At 45.1% G+C, this 17,497-nt stretch overlaps 1 protein-coding gene across 1 annotated transcript in view; it reads right to left on the minus strand.

The window, feature by feature from the left end:
• prmt3 (protein arginine methyltransferase 3) overlaps positions 1–17,497 on the minus strand; it is a 49,805-nt gene that overhangs the window by 11,508 nt on the left and 20,800 nt on the right. Inside the window, exons 11-13 of the mRNA XM_076733784.1 lie at positions 14,878–14,956; positions 8,338–8,525; positions 5,930–6,016 (exon numbers count right to left, since the gene is read on the minus strand). Of these exons, the coding sequence (XP_076589899.1) occupies positions 5,930–6,016; positions 8,338–8,525; positions 14,878–14,956 (354 nt within the window). The remainder of the gene's footprint in view (positions 1–5,929; positions 6,017–8,337; positions 8,526–14,877; positions 14,957–17,497) is intronic.

Here is a 17,497-nt window from a genome sequence, read left to right on the forward strand (position 1 = left end):
ATTTGATGACAGCTTTTATGACATCCAATAAAACAGCAGAGCAAGATTCGAACTTCCAGATGGGGACTGAAAAAGGAGTCTCTGCTCACGTTCATCTGAAGCTATGTCCACCTTTAAAAAAAAAAAAAAAAAAAAGGATGCACTGCTGTGTTTTGTTCCTGACTCAAGCACTGAATCGTGGAAAGTGATAATTACTGCGGGGCCAGATGCTAAATATCCTTAAAGAAGCATTAATTGATTTTGGGCCACCAGGGAGCAGAAAAATATTCCAAAAAATATTAGCATCCATCAGACAGAGAGCGACATTAGAAACTAATGTCATTTTCTTTAACTTCAGCTTGTGTACGGTGGCTTATTGGAGGTTGTTTGTTTGCAGGAAACCAGGCTGGAAACAGTAAACCAGCTGTTTAACCAAAACAATGATCCAAAAGAGGCTAAAAAAGGGTTGGTGATACTTTTCTCACTTCTGCTTGAATTTAATGTCATTATCAAAAATATGAATGTATGCATGTATCCCAGCACATGTTGAAATAAGGGAAGGCGGGTTAAGGATGGAAGAGAGGCAGACGGAGGGAAGAAAGGACGAGGAAAAGAGAGGCTGAACTTAAAAAAGCGAGGCGCACACGCACACCCACACACCAAAAACAGGACAAATCAGAATGAGCGCTTTCCATTTTCATCAGCGTTTAGCCTTGGGCCCCGGCTCTGTCTGTGATAAGTGATGATAGTGGGCTCCCTGACGGCCCACGGAGGAGGCTCCGCAACACTGCAGCTCTCCGGCCCCCTTTCTCCAGGAAGAGCGGGGGGAAAATTAATAATTATCATCATGGATAACACCAACAGGGAGCAATTCATCATCGCTCCCCTTTCGCCCGGCTGCGTGTCAGCGAGCCGCGTGGCCCGGCCAGATACTATTATACAGCGGTGGGGGGACGTCGGGGGGGGGGCTGAACGGAGGGAGGGGAGGGGCGCTGAGGGGGAGGCAGGGAGGGGGTGGAGAAGAGAGGGCTAATGCGCTTTTGATGGGGTTTATCCAGGCGTGGAGGCTTCGAGCACGACCACCTCACGGGCGGCTTGGTGTGAATTCCTCCCCTCCGCCTCCCCCGTCTCTCCCCTCAGCCCCTCCACCCGGCTCCGTGCCCCTCGCTTGTGACGCCTCTCGGACAAACACGCAGACGACCGTGCTGTAGCAGTTGGAGAGGGTCCAGAGTCGCACTGTGCAAAACTGACGGTGGTTTGCTGCATCACTGACTTCTGCTCAGGTAATCTCCAACGAACACAGCTGAGTTCAAGGCGGGAGAGAGGCAGCGTTTGCACAACACACGTGAACACATGTGGAGATCATCTACACACACAACTTAGAGGGAACTTCAGCTTTGTCAACCTTGATGTGTTGTCCTCATTGATTCTCATTTTACAGCTTCTGGTTTGTCTGATTTGGGAACTCTGGCATCAAGGCGCATCATAAAACAAACAGGAGCACACACAGGAAGATGTGCAAACCTAAAATGCCCCTGTGCGCTCTTCATTGACGGTCACTGACCAATACGAAGGGAAAACGGCCCTTTCACCTGGACTCAAAGCCAAGCGTGTGAGATTCATGTTGCATGTAAGTTTTTTGAAAGTTGTTGGTTGCAGGCGATGCCCCTCTAAACAAAGTCTCTGTCAAGAAGTGAGGTCAAAATCTCTTCAATGGAGCATGAGGCAGCTTCACTCGCTCCATCACCAATCAGGTGAGAAGCTCTTCTGTCATGAGTTTAGTGTGAAATTTGGTATGATGTCATTTAAGATCCAGTTTAGTTTAATTAAAGCTGTATTTAGTTTATATGCAAGTATTTGTTTCTTTGGCTTCTTATCTGCTTTGATATCTAATCATTGCTTTTTTCCAAGGCTAACTTCATTACAGGTAGAGGTGCTCTCATGTATGAATGCACATGAATATTAAATGTTCTAATGATCAATACCCAGAATTCACTGCTGATAAACCAGTAGAGGAGAGGAAGTCAGTCCTCATATGTGCTTACACTGTTCTACTGCATCAATCATCTGGGATGTTCAGTGCATTTCAGAAGGTTCCTCTGATGAACTTATGGAAATTAATTTCGTGTAACCACGACCCACATTCTTCACATGGCCTTCAGACAACGCTAAGCGTGCCTGAAGTTGATGCATCTGGCTCATGTTGGATAACAGGGTGATAACAAAAGAGTGGAAGTTTTTTTTGGTTGAGAAAAATTTCTTCCCTTGTTCAAAAGAAACCCATCTTGTGGCCGTGTGGCATCTGGGCTGTTTTTGCTGCTGCTGTCTTTGTAAACACTGTGGTCTATGTCTCCTGCACAGATCTCTCTGTTGAGGACTTTAAAAACTGGCACACATGCTGAAATCTCTTAAGCTGCAGTTCATCTAGTTGCCAACAGACACTGGATCTTAAAAACTCCCACAACATAACTGAAAAAATCCTCAGAGGCTTCAAATCCTCCACATTCATGGGATTTTTCTGACTGTGGGAGTCCAGGTCTCTGGTTTCAAAAGCTGGTACTGGTACCTGGATTGTGCATTCCAAGGTGAACTGTCCCCGATGTGGTGGACAGCAACAAAAACAGTGTGCCACACAACACAACACAGCACAACTCTTAGCATAAGCTTCCAGCCTGATTCAACTCTTCATGCCTTCTTCTTTAAAACAAATCTGCACCACCATTAAATATAATCCCACAAACAGCAGACCTACAGCAGCACTCCTTAAGGCCTGCAAACAGACTTTGATGTGTAAAATCAGCGGACTTCCCCTTTAACTTGTGGGCTTTTGACATCATTCACTTTGTTTACAGTCAACTGGAAACAGTCCGCCATCAGCTGACACCCCGAATCTGAACGCTATGTGTACTGATACACCGCTGAGAGTTAAAGAGTGGATTTTTCCATCAATAATTTCCTCCTTAATGTGCTGAAAATCGTCCTTGAAGATGACGAGCGCCTGCCCTGTCAGTCCAGAAGGCCATTTCCCCCCACACAATTTAAATTTGATGGAAAGCAGGTTAGAGATAGATTGCAGAGACATTTTCTCTATAGTGCTACAGTAGCTACATCAGCAGCAGTGAGACAGCGGCGTTAAAATTAATTACACACAGAAACTTGTTCTCTCCTGCCACACCAGCAGCATACATCATTTTCAGCCTTTAGGAGGGAATGAGGCATTTTTGCTACCTGTTCTACAGCTCAGGTAAATGGACCATTGAGATGTGGGGGCTAAAGCTAAAAAAAAGCAGGGAAATAGACGCCCTGAGAGAATTCCTGATGCAAGTTTTAATGCAAGTTTGAGCACACATATATCCTGTATGTGGCTTCACGGTGTTCAAAGGCAGACGCAATGTAAACACGGCGCAGAGCATGTGAGATGTAAAAGGGAGGCAAGGAAAGGAGCGATAAAAAAAAGCAAGAGTAAGAGGATTTGTCTTGTGCGTGAATGGCGCAGACGCAGGGGTTGTGCTGTTCATTTAATGCAAGGTTAGGCAGGCTGAGCTGATGAATGGACTGTCGACAGGAGAACAAAAGCAGGCGCTCCATCACAGGACAGGAGGCGCAGCAGCTCTCCCTCACCGATCCCCGAGCACTGGTCCAGGAGCGGTTTACCCTTCACACATCCTAACCTTAACTACTACAGAGGAGCTGCGACCAGGGCTGACTACAGATCAGTATCTGTATGGTAACATCAGCCTACTCCTGCAGGTCGATAATCCATCTGTAAATCCTGGGACAAGCAGGCTGGATGAAGGAGGCGAGTATCTACAATGTGCACAAGTGATACCTCTACGCAGAATATCTGCATTATAAAAGCCAGAAACACCTGGACAAATCGAGCCTGATAGCACGACTGAGTGATAAATCCTATACATGAGATACTGAGACACATAAGTACACTCCTGCACGTCAGCACACCGGCTGAGGACGATCGGAGGCGTGAAATAGCAGGGAGAGAGCAGGGAAAAGTGGTTGTGTGCCTAAGAACCTAATAAAATAAAAACAGAAAAAAGGAACATTACACCTCTGTAATATATGATCCCTCTGCTCAGCCCGTCTGCTTTGCTGCAGCCGACCGCTAACATGACTGGACTTATATCCTCGAAATAGAAACCGGACGTTTTCAATTACAGAGCAGAAAAGACAGGAAAAATGAGAGGATGTTTACAAATCCCATTAAATTCAGTGGCCTCACCCAGGGAGCACAGGCCAGATAATAACCACCTATTGATTATCCATTAAACCAATACACCAAACAGTGCAGTAACACCGCAGAACAACACAAAGCTGCTCCAACACAAAGAGCTTTTTTACGGACAGATCGCTTCTCACAGGCTGCGGTAGTGAGGCTGTTCTGTAGTCGGCGGGTCGCTGCTGGTTCCACAGAGAGAACGCAGCTCAGACACAGGAGGAAGTTCAGGGGAAGGGGGTGGAAATGTCTGGGGGGGGTTGATGGTGGCTGCCAGCATCTCACCAAATAGACTCATAAACCATTCTCCATGCTTTGGTGCCTGTGGCTGACCCTCACTGAGGACACACAGTTCAATTTTGCATCGTGGCCGCCGGTCAAGCTGACCTGAACGCCACAACTCAAAGCTTCAGCCCAGTTTCAGATGAGTCATGTAATGTTTTACACAGGACTCATTACTCTTACCTTTCATTAAGAATGGGCTAATTAACAGTGTTCATTTTAAGTGATGAGAACAAATGATTGGGATTTTGGACAGAGACGCATGAAGATGGTGGAGGAGTTGTCGGTGCACAGGGATAAATGATCTTTGAAATCCTTAGAACACGTTTTATTAAACACTGTTTTAATGCCATGTTCTGAAAATTTGTGCCCACAAATTATTAAGTGATGCAATTTTTTTTTTGGAGTTCATTGTTGTAGCACCACCAGAACACTAGATGGATACATTGTGCATCATCAGCTCATACGATTCATTCATCATATGTTTCTTTTAAAGTCACTTTGTGATAACGAGTCGCACTGAGTGGAAGATTTGCACTGAAAATGACTCATTGCAAGAAAATAATTTATGTAGCATTACAGATAAATGAGTTTTCATCTTGCACATGTTGCCTTCACAATCAGCAAATACTAGCAGTGCTGCAGTCCTGTAGGATGAACATCAAGTAGGCCAAGGTGAACGTTGAGGCTTCGTGTTGGCTCCACAAAGCCCCGCAGGCCCGATGTGGTTTTTCAGTTCCTCCAGCAGAGCGACATTACAGATGGAAGACTTGATGTACAAGTGAGAAACATACAGAAACTACGTGAAGGCAACGCACCTCTTTAAGGCTGCAGGGCAAGAGGTGGGTTGTGTGTGTGTGTGTGTGTGTGTGTGTGTGTGTGTGTGTGAGAATGACATGGCAAGCAGGCTGTGAACATTCACTATGTTGGATGACACGAAATCCAAAGTCACATTAGCCTCACTGCTCTGATTCGATCTGAAACTCTATTAAACATCCAACTGACAGACATCCTCGTACATACAGACACGTAATCCATCAGCAGGCGCTGACGGATGTCTCTGCTGTTTGTGCTGCCTCGTTTTTTTCCACACAATATCTCTGACAAATGACAGGCGGACGCAGTGGATGTGCAAACTTTTGTTTCAGCTCATTTTTTTTAGCCTTTACTGTTTAACGTTGGACTAAATTTGATACAAAAAAATAAATGAATAAAACGACTTTTTCTTCAAAATACGTTTGCATTTGAGATCTCAGCAGCATGACGTATGACGTGCTGATCTAATACTTCTCACTCTCATCAGTTAAGGCCTAATATCACAAAGGAAGTACTTCATTTTGAGGTTAAAACTTTAACATTTTCACAAACTTCCGCACAGCAGTAGTATTATGGATGACTCAGCGTGTGAGTGTGTAGTGTTTGTGTGTGTGTACTCACTGTGCAGTCTGTAGTGTTCGTTATCTTCAAGCAGAAATCTGATGCAAACTCCAGCTCGGACAGACACACTCTGTTACAGTCAATCGTCTGTTGAAAGTCAAAAACACACACAGGATGCACAGTTTAAAACAAGAGAACGGCAAGAAGTGTGATGAAGCAACACGACAAAATAAAGAAATGTACTGCAGGACAGAATCCGCAGTATGTCGAATTTTTCTGTGCAAGTGACAATTTGTCCTCAGATTTTCAACAGAATAACAGAAAACATACCAATTTATGCTGTTTGAGCTGAATCATGTTGGCTGAAATGTTTCACAGCTTAACATTACATTTCCCCTCAGGCTGCTTCACAGCTGTGATGTTTTCTCTGTGACAGGAAACTTTATTATTACAACTTTGATTTTATGTCCTGCATCCTGGCCGCTGCTTCTAACGTCAGTCATGATAACATTTCCCATAATAGGTCTCACAGGGAAATAAGACTGACCAGAGGATCATACAACTGAAACCTTCACCTGGTGGCAGAGTCCAAACAGCACAGGGGTGGAGAGTATACCTGCTTCATCACCGTCATGGTGTCACGTTCAGCCACAACGTGGATTTCGCAATACTGTCATTCCTGTCATAAAAGTTTTAACATATCAAAAATAGTGTGCTTAGCTGTGGCTGCAAGAACGTGCAGGTAGAGGGCTATGCATGTGCTCATGGAACTGGAGTTACAGCCAGTAACTACTTCTCCTCTCACTATAACACACAAAGATGTGGAAGGTAACATTACATGCAACGCACAACAGTTCTGTGTTGTTGGCTGCCAAATAAATGCTGCCAAATGTGCCAAAAATGCTGAGATGCCAAATCCTACCCTGGTCTAATGAATCACACTAACTAACCTACATTATGGGGCAGGTTACTGCTTCCAAAACCACATAAATAGGTCATATTAGGTCACACTGCCCATTCAAATGTACGTATAATCACTGGCGGGTTCACGTGTCGATCACAGATTGAGCCTTTTGGAGAGCATTGAGAGCAACACGCTCTTTCTAAACTGGAAAACTTACGACTCTGAACACGAAACACATCACATGAGGCATTTTTAAAGCACCTTCAAATGGCTTTAAGTTCAGCATTTCTCGAGTTGAACATTCCCATCTGTTATCGCCGAGAAAACTCATTTGTTTTGCAGGAATTTATAATTCCATCAAAGGGCTCTCAATTTTACGGAATAGCAGCCAGCCTTAATGGAACGTTATTGGATCGTATCAACGGGAGGCAATAGATGAGAGTCCATGTAATTTGGGCAGAGGGGCTGTCTATTTGTCACTGGAGGGGAGAAACTATCGATTAGAGGATTCAAATTCCATTATATCAAGTTCTCCCCTCATTCATCACACCCACAGATGGGTGGAGGACATGCTACTTAGCAAGCAGGCCGACCGACCGGTGGAGAAACACGCGACGGTTTGAGAGACGAGAGGGGAGAGCGTTCATACACAGAGACTCAGCAGAGGTATCTGTGCTCCTGGATGTTGGACCGTGTGTGTTTGTTTTATCTCTGCAGTGTGTGTGTGCTCTCCCATCAGCCCAGTGAAAACCGCTCTATCCACAGGGGGCTGAGAGTAATGAAGTTTCCTTAAGAGGAACTTAAACAAGGATTAGACAGATCAATCACCCAGCGCTACAGCATCAGCACGCACGCACACGCATGCACGCACACACACACACGCACACACACACACACACACACACACACACACCTTCAGGGCCCTATCTCTCTCTCCACAGCTAACTCCTGCACTCGTTCTCTGTCTATAGCCTAACAGCTCGGGCCCCACAAACTCAATCTCTACTATTTGTAGCTTCCAAGATGCTTGTACATTAGAATCAGACTGACATACTGGTTTGCCGATGCAGGCTTTAAATATGAAATGTTGGTGGTTAGTGTCATCAGAGTCCGCACTACAGGTTCAGCCTCTGGCAGAAACTTCTGACACTTTAAAAATATTTTATCATAATGGTCAACTATAAGTCATCTTTGAGCGCAAACCCAGGCTCAGCATAGACCATCAAAATCACCCTTTAAAGGAGGAATGACCCCTCAGCACAGGCTGCATGTCAAGCAGGACAAAAGAGAGATTTAGTCTCATCTGCTTGTTTGATTTCAGTAATCTTTAGAGGCCCGACGGTGAACACGAAACAGGACTTCATAAGAAAGAATCAAAAATTAGAGAGGAAAAACAAATTGAAACCACCAATTTAATTCACGTCTTCCATTCACATCTGGTGCTTTTATTAGATTACAGGGTTTGGTCAAACATGTCATTTCCTTTCTAGTATCACTTACTGGATTTCCAAGTCACGACACTGGAGGCTGAACGCTGCAGAACACAACCTATAAGCATGTTTACCTGTATGACTGTAGGTTCAGAGATGAGTGTGTCTGCCTTCACCACTTCCACCACCGCCTCAGGCACCACAGCCTTCTTCATGCACGCCATGCTGAAGCCATAAACGTCATCCCAGAATGCAATGCGGTCCTGGTGCTTCTGTGCGTCTCCAACTGCTGCCAGGCTGATGTTACAAAGGTCTGGATAGACTGTGGAGGAAGGAGAGGAGCAGCGAGAGTCCAGGAGTATTCATAGCACACGGAGATAATAAGTACAGTAACATGCTGTGTGAACTATTTTATAACCAAGGTCTACTGACAATGCACTTAAATTGAGTGTTTCTTAAACCTCCCAACAAAGCACTACACATCTACAAGAAACAAGGACACCAAGCAAACGTATCACAGTCCATATTTTTGGAGCAGAAAGTGCAGTCTGAGGGTGAGCGAGGCCGCCTGGTGAGCGGCGAGTGAATCCCTTCAGGGATTCATTTGGCTCTAAACAAAAGATCATTAATCATAACTAAAGGAAAGGGTGGGCAAACTCTGGTTCCATAAACTTCTACTGTCAGTGCCGAGACATGCTTAATATCAACAAATTTAATGGCTTGAAAACCATCCAGCAAATTTAATCAGAGAACGCCTCAACATCTTGTGGGTGTGGAGCTTTGCATCAATTTCATGAAGCTGCTGTAATGACTGCGTCCATCACGCGCACAAAACGTGGCCTGACGACCATTTCGTCCTGTTTTCATACTTCAAGTTTTAATACTTTACACTGTGGACATTAGATGGCTGAAATGTGGACAAAGCACGTGGACACCTGAACTCCACACACTGTTGTCACAAAGTTGGAGGCACCGGATGATCTCACAGTGTATAACACAGAGCAAAAAAACAGGTCGAGTCACAGGAATGACTGGATGCATTCACATAAGGTTATTGTGATATTTGACAAACAGATCTACACACCAGTTCCTCCTCTGCCTCCTGAGGCTGCGATGGGATGGACATGGCAGGCAGGTGTGCACTGTGAGCATTAAATAACTGACATTTGGAGCCCCTTCACTGGCACTCCAAGTTGACTGAATCAAATTTCTCTGCTGCACAAAAAATGGCCGCCTCATCTTCTTCTTTAAGCGGACACAAAAGCCTCATCCCTTTTCCATTATCCCCTTTATTAGCTCAGGTAGGCGTGCTAATGAAAGTCGCACAGCATCGATAATAACGTTACTCTGCCTGCACTTGCTTGAGCTCTCTCGCTTATTTCCCAGCGACGCTGATGACTACCCCTCGTGGTACACACTGAAGCAAGAACATGATCCCGGCCTAACGCTGATTCATTGCTTGAGGTGGGGGAGACGCTGAATTGTTGGGGTGCCGCGTGATTTGGAATCATTTTGGAAATCATGCCAGAAGAGTTAAACACGTGCTTTCACAGCTGACAGCGTCTCCGTCACTTCAGAGAAACGGCTGCTGCTGAAAATCACCCCGGCTGTATTTTAGTCAAACAAGTTTCCACACCTGCAGCCTCGAAAAATCCATTTTTCTCAGCAGATGGAAGACGTCGGTCAGTCACAGGGAAACCTGCGTTTCTAGCTTCATTTTTCAATCTTTCTTTGAAGACTGAACTTCAGCAGCGATTACTGTCACTCGTCATATTACATAACGCTGCCGACTGAATGAACATTATCCACGTCTTAAAATGAGCATTAAACATGAGCCTTAATGTCTTTTCTTTGCCTTTTCACATCTGAATAGACTCCTTTGTACGGTTAATATGCTTGGTGATTAAGTCAGAGCTGAGATGCTTGCAGCCATCGGTATCCCTACTGTGAAGTAACATTAGCTAAAACAGAGGCCTAGGGCCTAAACCAGAGTTCAGAATGCACCCATGAAGGATATATCAAACTTAACATTTGAACATACAACTTGCTGCCACTAGTAAAGTAAGAATCTGAGAGGTTCATGACAGCAGAGACTTGACCATAGTTTACTGGTATGACCTGACCATGGCATCATGATAACTTCCTGGGAGGAATTAATAAAGAAATATAACTTAAGGGGTTATCCACACGCATGACAACATACAGGGCTGCCAACTCTCACACAGACTCACGCTACTGGCACAGATCTCACACCACACTTTAATTTTTCATGTTCAGGTAGTGTATGCATGGTTATTTATTTAATTTATGAATTTTCCAGGTGTTAATCAGGATCAGGGTTAGTGTTAAGTGCCAGCCCCCTGTGCAGATGTGCAGTGTCTACTGCACAATAATGCCTGTAACGAGCTAGAGGCAACAGGCCTGCTGCTTTAGCGAAGCTATTCTTAAAACTTTAAAATAGCAGCAGAAGGTTAGCACTGATGGAATGAGACTGAGGCATCAGCTGAACACACTATAACTCACAAATCACAGTTTAAAAATATTTTATCTAACCACTGAGCAGACTGCAGAGGAGCCACTGTGGAGTCACTGACTGAATGGAAGTTTAGTCATTTAATGATTCTTCTTTTGGGGCCAACACTGTTTAAAATGTATGATAAAGTAAGAGTAGTAGTCAGTAACAGTAAGAACATTAATCAATCAATACTGTTGCTGTCTTTTGAGCAGTATGCATGTAAAGCTAACAAGCTGATCAGTCTCCAATGCAGCACAACATTAACGTGAGCTTGCTCCTGTCATTGGGTGAGCACTGAAACAGTGTCAGTGCATCTAGATTTTAGTTAAACTGATCCATATTTTGGCGAAATGACGAAATGAACTGAAAAATATCTTAAGGATAGAGGATGTGAATCCACTGTAAGTACAGTGAAACCAAACCGGCTCCAGTTTTGGTTCTCCATAAACTTTCACAGCCACGTTTTCTAATTTTCAAAATAAAAGCCTTCCAGAGAGCCCGCTTTATTTGTTTTGCCTGGAATGTGTGTTAGTGCTCAGAGTCACGTAACCTTCGACACATCGGACCATAAAATGTGTGAATGGATGGTGACGGCTCAGCGATGGGCAACGCACGGCCTCTCGTTATTAGCTGCAGCCCGGTGGTGACCCTGTGAGTGTCACCATACCTAATGACTGTGTACACACACACACACACACACACACACACACACACACACAAACAGCAGATTTGTCACTTCATTTTACTCTGATTACTGAACCAAGTGAGTAATTATGAGGGCCAGGTGAGAGGAGAGGGAGGGCTGCTGATTGGGCAGAATCGGGACAGGCCCGTCTGAGAGACGCGCTGATGAAGAAATGGAGACAGAGAGACGAGGAGGCGAAGGACGGGGGGGGGTGCTGTGGTGTGGATGGAGAGAGAAAAAGATGAAGAGGAAGAAGGGTGGGGGTACACAGGCCTCCCCAGATTCATGGCTTTGACATCTGCGTCCTTCTCGACTCGCTGCTCACAGCCCGTTTGTCAAGCCCCCCTCCACCCACCCACCCACCCACCTTCTTCTCTTCCTTTTTCCATCTCCCCCATTGGTCGGCTGCAGAAGAGGGAAAGACGGTGTGGGAGGGGGCACGGGACAAAACAGATCCCTTTTCCCTGGACGCTGTGCTGTGCCAGGCGTGCGGGGACACATTTAAGGATGAAGGGGAGGTTAATGTAGTGGGGAGAATGAGGGAGCCGCTGTAACTCTCCACTAATGTAGCTTAAACACACATACAGCAGCAGTGCTGCAGGGCCGGACTAATAACTCAGCACAGCTGTGTGCACGCACACGCAAAACCTGAAAATAAACTCAGGAAGAGACGCTGCTAAATCTAACGTGATTCGACGAATGCATTAGGATCAAAAATGAAGTTGTGGGATGTGTCTTTGCTTTGGTTATTGCATCACGGTGCAGTGTGTTCGTACTGAAAAGCAGGAATATTTGCTTTGCAGATTTGCACATAAACGCTGCCTGGGGCGTGTTTACCTCTGAACAAACATGGAGGAGCCTCCACTCACAGCATGAACACAGACCACTACCCTGTTTTCAGCGCCTGGCTCCATGCGTGCTGACCTGGACACCAGCAACAAAGTGAACTTTTCAAATTGGCGACATTATGAATCTCTTAGCAGGGTTGAGCGATTTGACGAATATATCGGCATTTGGCAGAGTCCAACGCCGGTTGATTTCCATCATTTTATGCTGCTAATTTAATGGTCTGCCTCCGAAGAACGAGTCAGCGACAGACTCTAAAACGAGCTAACCCAGCACCACAGTCACATTACACACCCACTGAGCCGAAGGGGAACCGGCGTGTAGAGGCAGAATATTTTCACATCCAATTTGAAGAATCAAGGGTTTATTTTGGTTTCTGGAAAGGCGGAAAGATCAAACAGGACGGTTTACTGACTTTTATTTTGTTCTGTCAAGTCTGAGTGAAGTGTTTTTTACAAAAAGGTAACAAGGTAATCAAGCTTGTGTAATCAAGATAAGCTTAAGCGAAGGCTTAGCGAACTCGCTGCTCGCACACGTCGCCCATCTTTAAATTACTGTGGGTTGTTGGGCTGATGGTGGCCGGTTTGGAAAACATACCGAACGCTATCCCTTACTGATGCAAACTGATGATTTCCAATGAAAGAATTATCTCATTTTCATATGATTTCACAGAGATTAGATGCAAGAACCAATGACACTAAACCAGAAATCCAGCCATGCAGGTAATCAAAGAAAAAGCATAATGTGGATATCAAATAGCACAATTTAATAATCTAAATCTATCAAAACAGAAAGTCTGTTGGTCATCAAACTTAAGGATGATGGGTTTTCATATGAAAGTAATGCAAATGAAGGTTGTCCAAATAGAGTTCAATATTCTCTTTAGATGTGATACAACAGAGCAGAAACAAAGAGAAGCCACCCTGGAGGGACACATCATTCGCACTGAGAGTTTTAGGCTGTAGAGCTTTAAAAACAATCTTCCCATTCTGATTTCATGTTCCCATATCACAGCAGCATCAGAGGCTTTATTTTTGTTTTTGAGTGTTTTCATTTCGCGTCCTGCAGAGCTGGCCGGCAGGAGATGCAGTGAGAGCAGCCCGTGCTGGAAGCGTTGGGGTTAAAGGCTCGTGACAAGCCATACGGTCTCCTATGACCTGTCACTTTCTGCCTCGCTCTGGCCTGTCCAATCTCCCTCACTAACAGATCTGTCTCTGTAGGGGTGTGTGTGTGTGTGTGTGTGTGTGTGTGTGTGTGTGTGTGTGTGACCTCTCCCTCCTGCCCCAAGGAGCAACTAAAGGCAGTGTGGTGGAACCGTCCCTTAGTTGGGTCACATTTGACACAAGCCATTAAATCTGGTCAGTGGCAGGGATGGGGCGACCCAGGAGACTGACACACACACACACACACACACACACACACACACACACACACACACACACACACACACACACACACACACACACACAGGCCAATCCATAAGAAGATGGTCTTTGTGCATGTGTTAAACTATCATCTATCCAGGATCTCGTCATTTTGACTCCTGTCATCCATGTCACATCTTTTGCTTTTCTTTAATGGATTGTTTTACGCCATTTGAAATAACTGAAATAAACAGAGAAAATAATTCAAAAAGAAGAGTAAATAAAACTTGAAAGTATAGAACTGTCATCTCTGGCAAACATCAGATGGTGGATTTGTTGAAATGGAGTATTTATAGAAATTGGAAATATGTCGCTTCAGATGGCTCACGAGCATCATTTATTACTCACAATTCTTAAAACTGATTAAATTCTTGTCAGTGTTCACCTTAAAATGGAATTTCCATTGTCAAGCAGCTTCACAACAAAATTTCCAGCAGCATATCAGGTCACACGGTGTCACCACGCTTAAGCCGAGCAGCTAGTGAGGAAGAACATGAACCCAGAACCCAAACTCAACCACTGCGAGCTCCCCTCACCGCCGTCCCTCAGGCCGGCTGCACAGGAGACGTGTGGTCTTTAAAACAGCTGCGTGTCGAGTTGAGGTGAGCTGCTGAGCCTCCCCGCTGATTGACCTGGCCCTCCCCCGCTCAGTTTGTTACTCCACCTCTGAGCCTCGCTCTGATTAGGAGGCTGAACGCGCAACTCGTTTTTTACACTCAAGTAAAAAAGAGGTTTTTATGTGGGAGTAAAATCCTCTGTTCTCCCTCGTGAACATCTGGCTTCGCATGTGTATATCTGGTTGTATAAGATTGGATTGTATATATTGAGTACTGCTGTGTTTGATGCTTGTATTGACGTGTACAATTTGACACACCCAGTGGGACACACGGGAAGACACTCCAATCGTTCCCACATGTGTTACTTATAATAACCGCAGGGGGCTGACAGCAACACTTTCTCCATGTGAACAGATGAAATCTGGATAAATCTGACCTCAGTATCACACAGCACACTGTGACTGTTTAACGGCAGGAGAAGCAGCTTTCACAGGGTATGAAAACACAGTTCACGTCCAGTGTTTGTGGAGAATTTTATCAACTGCATGAGTGCTTAGTTTGACAACTCTGACACTTGCCAACACCTTTCAGTGTAAGAATCCTCTGTGCTACCTTGAATTGCGTGCTGAGGAGATGATGTGACCTACCTGAGCCCGTGTCAGCCAGGTACAGGTCTCTGGCGTACAGGACAGAGTCCAACATGGACTCAAACAGCAAGAAGTAACCCTGGAAACAGAAGAAATACACATCATCATCATCATCATCCTGGTATCTCCTGGAACAAGTTTACTGAGCGAAGGGCAAACGCAGCAGTCCGTACAGCATCAGCTGGTGTCTTGACAGCTTAAGGCAGGTAATAAATGCAAGACTACAGAAGCGCTAGACAATTCAATTATTTTTTAATTCAACGTCATCAACGGTGGAAATCTGAATTAACCGTGACTGTGACTCCTGATGTGCCCACGTGGTCTGCTGCCTGGCATCCGGAGGTTTGACCCTGGTTTGACCTCGTGTTCTGCTCCAGTAGACGGCACATTAACCGTGGTATTATTCCATTAATGCTGAAATTGAGTTTTGTCCACATCTTGTTGGCTTCGACCTGAGTGGCAGATACTGCTGACAAATGGCTTTCTCTGCAAGCTACCCCTCCAACCGGCAGATCGACCAATCATACAAGGCCGAGCTACGACGCTGGCCCTTTCAATATGGTGTTTGTGTGCACGGCATTTGGACGGGTTCCAACATATGGGAGGGCATATCTCCATCTGGGACAAGGAGGCGGCGCAAAACCAGTACAGGCGTATTTTACTGTGACTGATGACCCACATCGGTCCTCTCAAAGCTGTGACGAGGCTGACTCGCTCCTCCAGGACCAAAAACAACCCCTGATGCTTTCAGATCTGTGTTTCAGGATCAAAGCAAGAATATCGAAAGCATAAGACCTTCAGGTTTCAGTCTGGATATTCGGTTCCCATCATCTTTTATCCAATGGGGGCATACAGGCCGTGCTTGGATTTAAGGTGCAGTTCTCATGAAGTGATACTCAAAACATGTCTTGGTGCTTTTGGGGTGATTTTTGTTAACCATACAGACATTCCATCAGGAATAAATCACATAAATGATTTACTCTTCAGTTTACCTTTAGCCAAACAACGTCTGTTATTCTGTACTTTGCATAGAGAAAAGAGGAAGTGCTCAAGGTAAGTTCTATCAGGTGTGACAACCGACTCACCAAACATCTCCGAACATGGCGACGATGGTAAACATTAGGTCCAACGGGGCGACAAACAGTGAGTGTAACCATAATGTTACCAATAATCCCCCAGTGCACAGAAAAAACACACAACTCCACCAAGTCCAGCAGGTCAAAGATCGGGGACGGTTTGGGGAATCATTTTAAAATCTTTTCCTTCTACTGATTCACCTGTCACCTTGTTACATCCAGCCAGACCTTCTGATGGCTAGTGTTTACAGCCATGTTCGATCTGTCTCTGGTGATGCGGCCACATTTCAAGATCTATGCATTACTTTTGTGGGCCCAAAGTCATTTTAACCAATACGACCGATGGCCTACGCTACAAAAGTAAACCCCAAGTTATAACGGACCAAAGTAACGAGCAAAAATAAAACTAAGACTAATATGTAAGGCATTCAGCCTGATTAAAAAGAATTTAAAAAGCATTTATTTACTGGTTTGTTCATAATAATAGAAGCGAGAATGTTGGCCTGTCTCTTCTTTTTCATCAACAACTTTTTAATTAAAAAGTCTCACCACAGTTCAGGAAATCAATGTAATAACAAAATGCTTTATTAGTGCCGTTTGTGAATATCTGGGAAATGGCTTGCCTCCACTTCACTGGAGAGCTGGACCCATCTAAACACGATCTCTACAAGCAGCTCATTTCTCAATCATACAGTGAGTATGACTGAGAAAATAAGAAAATAAAACCGTCTCTTGAGTTCTGTCCAACATCTACACTTTCCCTTCAGAGGAGGGAAAAAGGGACAAGGAGAGGTGAGAAGATAAAGAAGGAGTATGATGGAGAGAAAGTGGAGAGGAGGAGGAGGAGGAGGAGGAGGAGGAGAGAGTGATATAGAGAGAATGCAGTGGCCAGTGGAATAGCAATTCAGTGAGATAAGAGCCTTATTATTCAAATAAAGACAACCTTTTACTGGAGAGAGGAGAGGAGAGCAAGCGGCAGACAAACGGGGGAAACAGCCCTGATTTATAACTGCGACTCCAAAATCGTCACCATCTCTGTCACAGGCCTGAGCTGATAATGATGACAGCGATGAAGCAGATATAACCGGCTCATCCTCTGCGAGGCGATAAAGGGAAACAATCTCTCTGTTTATCGATAGCGGGCCGGTCTCGAACCAAAATCAGGCCGGCGGATCGTCCGCCGCTGACTGCTGTGGTCCGTCCGACGTCCTTAGCGGCGGAGCGGGTCGTTTTTAAAACCCTCGCACAGAGTACACCGGCCTCGTAATTTAGATCCCAATTTCACGGGACACTGCTTCACTTGAAGGAAAGAGGATATGAGAGGGAGAGACGCCTGAAAGCAGAGTCACACCTTACTTTTATCGTCAACAATGCTCCAGGATTACTGCTCCCCAAGCCCACCCCCCTCTGCCTTCCATGTCCTCCCAGCAGCATGTACTCGCCCCCCTAATTTATACATCCGCAGTGTTAATTACCAGGTTCAACCTCTACATGAAAAATCAGCGGTAACAATCCATCAGCGAGCATGTCGTCACTCCTGAATG

The sequence above is a fragment of the Chaetodon auriga genome, chromosome 1 (genome assembly GCF_051107435.1).
Source record: "Chaetodon auriga isolate fChaAug3 chromosome 1, fChaAug3.hap1, whole genome shotgun sequence".
NCBI classification, from domain to species: Eukaryota; Metazoa; Chordata; class Actinopteri; order Chaetodontiformes; family Chaetodontidae; genus Chaetodon; species Chaetodon auriga.